Source organism: Salmo salar, chromosome 26 (assembly GCF_965601325.2).
Source record: "Salmo salar chromosome 26, fSalSal1, whole genome shotgun sequence".
NCBI classification, from domain to species: domain Eukaryota; kingdom Metazoa; phylum Chordata; class Actinopteri; order Salmoniformes; family Salmonidae; genus Salmo; species Salmo salar.
Window position 1 is genome coordinate 14,172,398 of NC_138316.1, and position 12,234 is coordinate 14,184,631.

The 12,234-nt window shown below is 40.0% G+C and overlaps 1 protein-coding gene across 3 annotated transcripts in view; it reads right to left on the bottom strand.

Moving 5' to 3' along the window:
- Window positions 1-658: 658 nt before the first annotated feature.
- Window positions 659-12,234, bottom strand: part of LOC106587289 (cadherin-8) — a 75,096-nt gene continuing 63,520 nt past the window's right edge. For 2 of the 3 annotated variants that reach the window (XM_014175534.3, XM_014175533.3), the window contains 5 exons: window positions 8,540-8,676; window positions 6,512-6,633; window positions 5,782-5,899; window positions 2,828-3,079; window positions 659-2,708 (listed from right to left, as the gene is read on the bottom strand). In XM_014175534.3, the coding sequence (XP_014031009.2) occupies window positions 2,221-2,708; window positions 2,828-3,079; window positions 5,782-5,899; window positions 6,512-6,633; window positions 8,540-8,676 (1,117 nt within the window). In that variant the 3' untranslated portion in view covers window positions 659-2,220. The remainder of the gene's footprint in view (window positions 2,709-2,827; window positions 3,080-5,781; window positions 5,900-6,511; window positions 6,634-8,539; window positions 8,677-12,234) is intronic. The other variant, XM_082969420.1, reaches the window with a different exon arrangement.

Genomic DNA, 12,234 nt, shown 5'->3' on the forward strand with positions numbered 1-12,234 from the left:
TAGTCTTCATCTTTACTACACTACTCACTGTTTAGCACATGATCTTAGATGTGAATCCTTAAAGAGATGGATTGGGCTGGCTTAAGAGGGTGTGAACAATGCTGAACGGGTGAAGACAAATGAGAGCTCTCCAGTAGGTCCAGTACCAAAACATTCAACGGCCATTTTCTGAAAAATTAGTTTACAAGTTTATCAACTTTCAAAGCAGAATTACTTGCCTATTGTTCCTCAAATACAGTGCATGATATACCATTTTGTTGCTCTGAGTCTCTACTTTATCCAATGTAAAAAACACCATTTAAAATTTTGCTACATAAGACCGATTTGAGCCGGTCAGTCACAAATGAGGCCTAATTAGACAATAACAATTTAGTCATTCCAATGAGATACTAACTTGTTTGAACAAGATACCAAGGGCTTCGGGGCTTCTGTACTCATCTTCATCAAGGGTTCCAATAATTTCCCTGATTGTAGGTTTCAAAACCGGCCATTGCATCAACTACCAAATAAATTATTTCTAATTATAAGATATGTGACATGTTGATATATGTACTTACTGATGCACAATGATGGACATAGACAATTCAAGTAGGAACTATGCAAATCTCTCTTATTCCAAACATTTTAGCTGCTAAAGAAAGGCAAACCCATTCAGCAATATTTATAAAAATATATTTCACAAAGTAGGAAACAATACAGGGTATCTTAGATTACATTACAGGGAGTGAATAATTAAACATACACATTTATAAGCATTAAAGCACAGTAGAAAATATGATCTGCATGTAAGACTATTTCATATATATTGTTAAGTCTACTGAGAACTGCCATATACTGTATCAGTACAAATTGAGTATGCACGCAGCTGAAGTGCCATTTTAGATTCTCATGTGCAAGAGCTAACGTGCATAGACAAAACCTACCACCTCAATGAAAGCTACAGATATTATCAGTAACTCTATGTACATGTCTTTTTTGTCTAATAATATACAGTGTAGCACAATATGCAAGAGTCTGTATTTTATTTTTATCTGTTTTGTTACCAGTGGTTCCTAAATGAAATTGAAAATTGAGGGGTCGAATATTCACATCAATTAAATTATCCCAGCTATTGTGCTTAAATGGTCACTGGTAACTCTGTATACAGAATAATGATAAACAGTATACATTAATTGTATGTGTAAAAGTTCCCTTTCCATCCAATCTTTTACTATTCAGTAATTCCTGTTCTCTGTATACTTTATTAACAGCAATATCTAAACAACAAGTTCAGCTGTGATGAAATAGCTTCAGCGGTGGAAAGAACAGTTGAGAAAAGGGATCATTCTAAACTCTCACTCACTTATAACCTGTAGCACAGAAACGAACGCAAATAAGAACAGATATATAAAAACTAGTCATACAACGATAATGAGGAATCAAGACGATCATTTTCAAAAAACATTTGAATACAATTGCATTTAATGCTTGCTTCTGTAAAAAGAAGGCCTCAAAGTTTCTACATTTCTCTTTTTTTGTCTTTCGCTTTAGTCTTTTATAGGCTAATAATATTTGCAAACCACACTTGGAGCGTGTAAATACAAATAGTTGTATAAAGCAAGCTGTCTGGCTCAGACAGTTTATAAATGTGGCCACCTGGTATCAAATGATATCTAAACAAATTCATTTTAAAGCCAATATGGTAGTGGTTCTCATTTTGCTTTTTCAAATCATACATACATTCAACATTGTATTGTAGACCAAATATTGCTTTTTCTTTTAGTTTCCTATTTTATCTCTGATTATCTGGGTGGTGGGTAGAGATCTGAGATGAGGGCCACTCAGTAGTACAATTGTTCTGTGGTTGAATCTCCATGTTGTCCAAGAAGGCTGTAGAACGTCACACAATCCCTCTCTTCTTTCATCAGGCAACTACCAAGAATCCAGGTCTTTATGCTTCTGGCAGTCACAGCGAATGACAAATACCCAAAATACTGCTAGACACTCCACAACGGAATCTAAATTACACTCCACAAGAATCCTAGACCTCCTAATATCGACATTGTTAAGTTTGGCTCAACAATACAAAGCGCTTGACGTGATAGATGATGAACGCTATACTTCACTCTAAGAGTACAAAAGGTGGCCCCCTTTTTTAAACAGCTGTTTCTATAAGCCGGCAAACCCTAGCATAATACACAAGTATGTGGACAAAATCAAAGGGTATCTGCTGATCGAAGGTCAAGTCTCCTTATCACTTTCACCCACTGAGTAGAGCTCCCCAAGTCTTCTGAAACGCGGACCCCACTCTCTGAGGTAGTCATAGTTCTGGTCTGAGTCTGAGGACGCAGTCTCGAGGGAGCTCAGAGACCCAGCAATGGAGCCCCGTCCCTCATAGCCATAGATCTGAATTGAGTCGTAGGGAGGGGCTGTGGGGTCGTTGTCCGCCTCGTGGAGTCTGACATTGATGAACTCATCCACGTCCACACCGTTAGGGCCACCACTCTGCCTTGGCATGAACTGCAGGTCTGGCTTGATATCCTTGCGGGGCAGGTAACCATTGATTCCATCAGGGTTCTGCAGTGTGGCAATGTCGAAGGCCTCAGTGTCTTCTTCTCCACCCCCCTCATCGTCATACCGAATGATGTTCTCCCTCACATCTTCGTCATCTTTGATGATAAGTGGCTTGTTCTTGTGTCTTCTCAGCGTCACAAACAGCACCACTATAACTGCCGAATAAGAGGACATGTCAAAGTCATGTGCTCACAAAGACAATGTTTGTAGATTTTTGTTATATGTCTATTTTTCAGATGTAATCAAATTGCATTAAGTATCAGTATTATCTTACCTAAAAGAAGTATTATGCAGGCCAGAATGGCAATCAAAGCTCCCATGCTGAGGCCAATGGGTAGGACATAGGCCTCTACGTTGCATGACTGGACTATTCCCTCCCTGCTGCATCCACACACCCGGATGGTCAACGTGTTAGTGCTGCTCATTGGAGGATTTCCATTGTCAGTCACAATTATGGGCAGGAAATACATCTCCTGTTTCTGGCGCCGGAAGGTGTCATGCTTGGCTAAAACACTGATGGAGTTGTCTGTGGGGAGAGAAAGTAGTTTTAAAAAATGGAGCAAACTAGCTTCTGCTGAGTAAGAGCATGTTTTTTGTAGAGTGACAAACAAATGTTTTGCAATCCAGTAAAAAAAAAAATAATTCAAATGAGGTTGAGGTGATGACAGCAGTTGCATTGGCTGCCAAGTGGTTTGTGGTCTCACATTTATATTCTGTTGATGGCTTTCAGTCACCTTCCTCCTCAACATATTCCAATAGCAGAACTCTGTAAGAGATTGAACCCTATTTTGTCATACCCTTACTAAGATGTGGAAATGAAGCGACGTCAGTGCGACACTGACTTAGAAGATGGTACAAGGGAACTCTGAGAGATGCCAGGGGCTCTTTGATGACACTTCTGTGAGCTCTGTGTTCATTATCTAGCTAATCATATCCACTCACACACACATTGTCAAACACTTTTATTCCTGTTAGAGTCTACTCAAGCCGGTGTAGTAGAAAATATGTTTCTGATAGTCTCACCCTTACAGAAAAACATGATTTCACATTTGAAATCATGTGAAAACATGTTTTTGAAATACATGTGATTTACATGTGATCACGTTTCAACATGTGTAGTTTCATGTTATCACATGTTGTCACATGTTATCACATTAACTTCACATGAGATCACATGAAAACGTGTTTTTAGAACACTTCACATGGGAAATGAATTGTCTACCCTCTGTCTGAGCATGCGTGGCAGAGAAACGTGAAACATTAGCAATACAGCCCAAAGGAAACATGTTGTCCATCACATTGTAGCATCTTCATACCAAAAGTGTGAAGAAAATAATAATATTGATTCAACATGTGCTGAACCCTATGTGGTTCTGGTCAACAGTAGTCCAGTATATAGTACGTCAGTATACACTGACTGTACAAAACATTAAGAACACCTTCCTAATATTGAGTTGCACACCCTTTTGCCCTCAGAACAGCCTCAATTTGGCGGGGTGTCGAACGCATTCCACGGGGATGCTGGTCCATGTTGACTCCAATGCTTCCCACAGTCGTGTCAAGTTGGCTGGATGTCCTTTGGGTGGTGGACCATTCTTGAAACACACAGGAAACTATTGAGCATGAAAAACCCAGCAGCTTGGCAGTTCTTTACACATACTTGGTATCTACTACCATACCCCATTCAAAGGCACTTCAATCTTTTGTCTTCCCTATTCACCTTCTGAATGGCACACACACACACACACACACACACACACACACACACACACACACTCACACACACATCTCAATTGTCTCAAGGCTTAAAAATCCTTATTAACCTCTCTCTTCCCCATCTACACTGATTGAAGTGGATTTAACAGGTGACGTCAATAAGGGATCACCTGGTCAATCTGTCATGTTTTGTAGACTCAGTGTGCGTCTCTGTTGGTAGAACATGGCACTTACAATGCCAGGGTTGTGGGTTCAATTCCCACAGGAGACCAGTACAAAAAATATATTAATGTTTGCACTCACTACTGTAAGTTGCTTTAGATAAGAGCAGCTGGTGAAATGCTGGTTCCCATTGTGTCAATCTTTAGTGCAATCAATACAGCAGTATTACATTGATCACAATATATACCTGAAAGTTTCTCTGAGGTATTTTAACTTAAGACTATGAGGTTAAAGCCTGAACTGCTTGTGTGCAGTAGGATATCCTAGCTGGCTGAACCTGTTCCCTGGCCCTGGCAAACCCTATCCTCTCCACAGCACATTCACTGCAATTAGAGTCATCATCACAAACAAACCAGCACACAAGTTCATAAGGCCTGCTACTCTTCACTAGAGTGGCTCTGCCTGCAATATGCAGATGGAAATAGTCATACAAGTGCTGTGCTTATTTCTCATGTAGAATACTGACACTTCATAACAGTTAGATGTAGACTTTAACAAGAACAGTGATTTCTTAAACTATCCAATTTTTGCTGGGAAAATGTGAACGTCAAAATGTAAAAACCTGTCTCTACTGTTAGCAATAAGTTTATATTTGTATTAGTTTGTAGCAGTTGAATTAATATCTTAATGATATCTAGATGTGAAAATATTGCTTCAATGTTGCCTATGGTTTCTTCATTACAAATTCCTCTAGATTCAGGAACTTATCCTATTTGTCTCCTAATACACCTGTTTCCATGGTGGCAGGTTTCCATTTAGATAAAGAGGCTGGCGCATTTAATGTCCTGATTCTATATTTTCCTTTTACTAACAACTAGACACAGCAGTTCCTCTTGCCTGCAGCCTTCGCATCAAAACAGACGGACAGAACCAGATGAAGATTCTTCGCCCCAAGCTCTTTGAAAACATTACGCAACAACATCAGGATGAGCGTGGGCTCTTCAGTGAGAGTAATGGAAAAGAGCAGGGGAGGGGGAGAAAGTAGACCAGAAAGCCTGCTAAACCAATCACCGTATTTAGCAAACAAATGTAGTGCCATCTGCCATGCGGCAACAGCTCTCAGGAAGTTACCCTACATTGAGCTGCAAGACTACCCGCAGACTATTTGGATTCAACTAATTTACTTTCTTTCAAAATCCACTGGGGAGTAAAGAGTAGCTGATGACCAGGCTATTGCGCATCTGCTAACTACTGGGTACGGTAATCCAACCAGATTTAATCTTCGATTGGATTTATATGCCGCAGGATAGAAGACATTTTTTGTCATTCTCTCTCACATTCTGTCCTTACCTCCATTGTTTTTTATCGTGAAATTAGGATTGTTTAACATCTCTGGGATGAGGCGGTATTCAAAGTAGTGTCCCTGTATTGGTTCATCCTTGTCGACAGCACTGACCGTCTGTATCACCTGTGGAAACAGACAGAAAGAGAGCAGCCCAATGCCATTAGAGAGAGAGGTCATCCATTACTTTGTTTTTGCCATCACAAAAGCCTGACTGTGACATTGGCTCAGAGAAAATGAAAAATATCCTCCATTCATTCCAGGAATTTGAAATTGTTATCAATGTGGTGCTGTCTCATCTGGCACACTTTTGGTTCCTGGGTTCATCTATTTATCTGCCATCATAGTTCTTATCAAGCTGTATGTCTGTGATTGATTAGAAATGAGAATTCAGCTATCTTGGTCATTGGTCTTTTTTTATTTTATTGTAGTTGTCTGAATGAATAGGATTGATGTGAAGGAGAATGCAAAGCACTTGTGCAGAATTTTGGCAAGAGATCCATTGTGCCATCTGGAGGAGGACATGAAAGACAACTCTGAATTATGATTCACTCTGATCAATGCTGACTGCTCTGATTTTCCCTCAGTCTCTGTGTGTTGTGTCAGGGGAGGAGTCTCAGAGAAAGGCCACACTCCTGCCTCTGTACTTTCCCATTTAAATAAATAGGCTATAATTCACCATGGGTGATCATTACTGAGGAGATGCAGGGGGAGACAACAATGATGAATGCCCCGTACCTGGCCAGGTTTGCCATTTTCACAGAGGAAAGCCTCGTATTCCGTCGCAAACTCTGGGGCGTTGTCATTTATGTCCAGCACTCGGATGGCCACGATAGCCCGTGATATCTGGCTGTGGTTTCCTGATAAACAAAACCCAACATCAGACAATGAATACAATAACATTGGATACTGTACAGTGGGAAATTAAATCCCAGGTAAATTCCATGACCCAGATACATTTTTCTGTTATTTTATTTAATTCCCTAGGCTGATAAAGACAGATGAGAAGCCACATCAATCTGAGTTTTAGCTGATATCAAGAATGCAAAACAGGAGTGGTGAGAAAAAAAAAATCACATTCAAAGTGCTTTTGAAATCCCCTGAACACGCTCATGTTTTATGCATGAGGGTTAAAAAATGCATATTAATGAATCAACGGCAGCAGAAGTCTAAAAAGATAATAAAGGGCAATTTAATTAGATTTGATTTTTATTGGGATTATTCATCGCCTGTAATTGACAGTCCCTTTTGAGATAAATTATTGTATTTAATAAGTGTTGCAACCACTAACTTGTAGCTATTAATTTGGTCCATAGAGCAATAGATGTCGCTCTGGCTGTTGACACCTTTCCTTTGTATCTTTGTGAGACCATACAGATAGCTAACATTCAAAACAATGATGTACATGATGCATATTGTCACATAAGAAACAGAAAATGGTTTTGATATATGGTTGTGAGATACAAGGTTGGGATATAAGCACCCCTTAGCTCACTCACATAACACTGCAGCAAGTGGAGGATTTTACACTTAAGAATGCTTCAGGACAAAATGCCCAGAGGTGAGCATAAGAGAGGAGAAAAAGAGTGGGAAACAGAGAGAAACTAAAATAGACAGTTTGCTAGAAGGTGATAGATGGACAGAGTGGGAAAAAAAGAAGTGTCCACATTTTCCTTGTGCTCTGTTAATGTGACTTTCACTCCACCACAGCAAGCATTGCCATCTGATTAGTCAGATGTCAACTGGTGCAAGCAGCAGAACGCCACACCGTTTGGGTGGCAAATGACAATGGAATTGAACTGGGAACACAATTCTTCCTCTTCACGCCAGAGAGGATTCCTGCTTGCCTCCAATCCACAAAGAATAGTAAACAGCCATATTTATTTTGGTAAATTTCTATTAAGTGTGTTCAGTGATGCTGCTGTCTTGAGTCACAGTCACTTTAGCAAAAGTCATGAAAGGCACAGTGAAATGTAGAACACCAGACTTGACAAAGCTAGCATGAATATCAACAGAGACACATTGCATTCACAATAACATGCCACGAATGTATGCTCTACAGCATATTTTTTTTAAATGTTTGTGGCAATTAGTGTTTCACTTTGATTATGAAAGGTGAGGAAGAGCAAGTTACAAGTATTGTACATTTCTCATTCAATAGCTTCAAGGTGTACATTACATTTGATAGCAACATACAGTCCCCCTGATACAATCTGTTTGCAAATAAAGTTTTACATATGGTTTGAGTTGTTTGTAGTTCTACCTCAAATATGTTGTATAGTCAGTCAGTTTCCTGGATCACAGATGTTCCTGTATCTGTAATGGAAGCTGGCATTGGTGCATACAACGTTGGTGTTTGTGTTTACAACTGTTTATTTGATACTTCTTAATGTACTCGCACTTCCACAAATTGACTACTGAGCTGTTTAATTCAATCAAAATTCTACAGATTAACATATTTTCCACCCCTGTGATTTCAAACGAATTATTTGTACCACACTCTATGGCCATTAACATCAAATAGGTTACAAGTGCGAGACTATTTTATAGAGGATTATGAAAGCCAGTCACTCCTTTGTTGGAGGCAGCAATGAAGTTGTTCAAACTGTGTTCATAAACAGATCTGAATGTTCACAAGCAGCTGTCTTCCCCCTGAGTTTACACTCGTCCTTCAACATTGCATTGATTTGAAAATGAAATTGCATTTAGTTAATTATGTAGTAGACCACAAACAGCGTACAAATTTCTATTGGAAATGTTACTTACTGATTTCAGTGGCTGTTACTGTGATGTTGTGCCACATATCTGTCTCTCGGTCCAGCGGTTTGGCCAATGTTATTTTCCCATCATCTACGTTAATATTGAACTGCCTCTCCAGATCGGTGTGGCGATCAATAAAGTACCTACAAAAATAGAGAAAATCATTTGAAGTTCTACATGCAGCACACAACTAACCATTCTCGACAATCCCTTGGGTGCACTGACTAATGGAGACGTATCCATCAAGAGGTTCCTGTGGATGAATGTATGGGAAAAGCAGTAGGAAGTCAATTATCATCTAAGGATTAATTACAGACCTCAGATTAGCAGGAGAGGACATTAAAGCACAATATAGTTTAGGAGGCTCTTTAAAAATTAAAATGGACATGAGTCTGGTTTGGTCTCCAAACAGTGGCTCCTTAATGTTCCCCTCCCTACAAATAGGTCACCAGTGAAGTCTACAGGGACCAGCAGCATCAGCACCATCATCCTTCTTTACATTCTCTCCTTTCCTTGTGACTTTACCTTGACCTCGTTTGAAAACTTCACAGGGGTCAAACTAAGAAGAGGTGGGAAAGTCACAAGTTAGAAGGGACACAATGTAAAGTTGCATTTAAATTCAAATCCAAATCGACCATCCTCGTTCACTCTGATGTCCCTGTACTGTGGGTTGAAGCAAGACGGAAGTAGCATTTCAAGGGCAACAACCTTATATATTATTCAACAACCTCACCAATAGCAACAACATGATGAAAATTGACCATTAAAAAAAGCCTCAAGTTAATATTTATGTGGATTTCAAAAATCATTGTAACTTTAGAACTGGATTTGTCACAATGCATTGTGTGGTGCCAATTCCTCAAACGCTTTCAGAAAGGACATACGTGCACACTTGGCATGTGAAAAACATGTTATTGATGTGAAAGTGTGTTATTTTTTATGTTTACTTGAATGCATACGTTCAATATTTAAATGCACTCAATGCCACACAACATGTTATCAACAAATATGAATTGCCCTTAATTAAGGCTGCCAGTCAGAAAAATCAAAGTCACCAAGAGCAACAAGGCCTTTAAAAGGTATTTTATATGTGATCTGATTCAGGAAACTAGGTGTATGTCGTAGAAATGCCTTCTCGAATATGTGAACTTTCATGTGCCTTAATAACAAACTTGTATGCCATTTGTAAATACAAATAACATTGTTAAATGATGTGCCTTGTTGGTTAAGCCACAGAAAAAGTCAGCAACCTTCCCGCTAGCCATGATTGGCAGAAATAATGAGTGGACTAGATATACCGAGAGAGATATACCAATTTTGGATTGGTATATCACGGCCAGTACGGCCAGTTCACCTGGCCGTGCTGCTGCTCCAGTTCAGACTTTTCTGCCTGCAGCTATGGAACCCTGACCTGTTCGCCGGACGTGCTACCTGTCCCAGACCTGTTGTCCCAGACCTGCTGGAACCCTGACCTATTCACCGGACGTGCTACCTGTCCCAGACCTGCTGTTTTCAACTCTCTAGAGACAGCAGGAGCGGTAGAGATACTCTCAAAGATCGGCTATGAAAAAGCCAACTGACACTTACTCTTGTGTTACTGACTTGTTGCACCCTCGACAACTACTATGATTATTATTATTTGACAATGCTGGTCATTTATGAACATTTGAACATCTAGGCCATGTGCTGTTATAATCTCCACCCAGCACAGCCAGAAGAGGACTGGCCACCCCTCATAGCCTGGTTCCTCTAGGTTTCTTCCTAGGTTTTGGCCTTTCTAGGGAGTTTTTCCTAGCCACCGTGCTTCTACACCTGCATTGCTTGCTGTTTGGGGTTTTAGGCTGGGTTTCTGTACAGCACTTTGTGATATCAGCTGATGTAAGAAGGGCTATATAAATAAATTTGATTTAATTTGAATTGGTCTGCCATATTGTCTATTTGAGCTGGTCAGTCTGTTGGTAATCCTGTCGAACGCAGCTTTTTTAAAATGTTTTGTGTAGTCGATCTGCATAGCTAAGTGTTGCTCTCAACTCTCTGGAGGATCAAGTTTTGAAATCAGTGGAATTAGACTATGATAGCTAAAGAGATGGAGAAAACACCTGTCTCGGGATTACATCTTCAAACTAAGGGCAACTGTGGAAGGGCATCCATGACAGGGAGACATGTCCATCATGCATGATGATGTATACAGGTAAGATAGTGTAGCGTTAGCTAGCTACATTTTCAGATATTACACATTTCTAATTTTGGCAGAAAGTGGTTTCATTTCAAGCTAAAGTGTACTGTTGGCTAGCTAGCTAATGTTAGCTGGCTGGCTCCCTAGCTGACGCTATTATTTAAATCCCACAGCTGTTTGCTTCGCTAGTTAGAGCCTAATGTTAGCTAGCTAACATTGAACCTGGATGGTTAGCTCCCAGCATATTCATGAAGGGTAGTAATGACATGATTTGGCACTATGTTCATTGTTGTTTAACTAGCTAACGTTAGCTGGCTGGCGCATTAGCTAACGCTACATGACATGTGATCTTACACGTTGTTTACCTAGCTAGCTACAGTTGAAGTCGGAAGTTTACATACACTTAGGTTGGAGTCATTAAAACTTGTTTTTCAACCACTCCACAAATTTCTTGCTAACAAACCATAGTTTTGGCAAGTCGGTTAGGACATCTACTTCGCGCATGACACAACTAATTTTTCCAACAATTGTTTAGACAGATTATTTCACTGTATCACAATTCCAGTGGGTCAGAAGTTTACATAAACTAAGTTGACTGTGCCTATAAACAGCTTGGAAAATACCAGAAAATTATGTAATGGCTTTAGAAACTTCTGATAGGCTAATTGACATCATTTCAGTCATTTGGAGGTGTACCTGTGGATGTATTTCAAGGCCTACCTTCAAACTCAGTGCCTCTTTGCTTGACATCATGGTAAAATCTAAATAAATAAGCCAAGACCTCAGAAAAAAGTGTAGACCTCCACAAGTCTGGTTCATCCTTGGGAGCAATTTCCAAATGCCTGAAGGCACCACGTTCACCTGTACAAACAATTGTACGCAAGTATAAACAACATGGGACCATGCAGCCGTCATACCGCTCAGGAAGGAGACGCGTTCTGTCTCCTAGAGATTAAAGTAGGTGGGTGCGAAAAGTGCAAATCAATCCCAGAACAACAGCAAAGGACCTTGTGAAGATGCTGGAGGAAACAGGTACAAAAGTATCTATATCCACAGTAAAACGAGTCCTATATCGTCATAACCTGAAAGGCTGCTCAGCAAGGAAGAAGCCACTGTTCCAAAACCGCCATAAACAAGCCAGACTACGGTTTGCAACTGCACATGGGGACAAAGATCATACTTTTAGAAAAATGTCTTCTGGTTTGATGAAACAAAAATAGAACTGTTTGGCCATAATGACCATCATTATGTTTGGAGGAAAAAGGGGGAGGCTTGCAAGCCAAAGAACACCATCTCAACCGTGAAGCACGGGGGTGGCAGCATCATGTTGTGCGGGTGCTTTGCTGCAGGACTGGTGCACTTCACAAAATAAATGGCATCATGAGGGAAAATGATGTGGATATATTGAATTAACATCTCAAGACATCAGTCAGGAAGTTAAAGCTTGGTCGCAAATGGGTCTTCCAAATGGACAATGACCCCAAACATACTTCCAAAGTTGTGGCAAAATGGCTAAAGCACAACA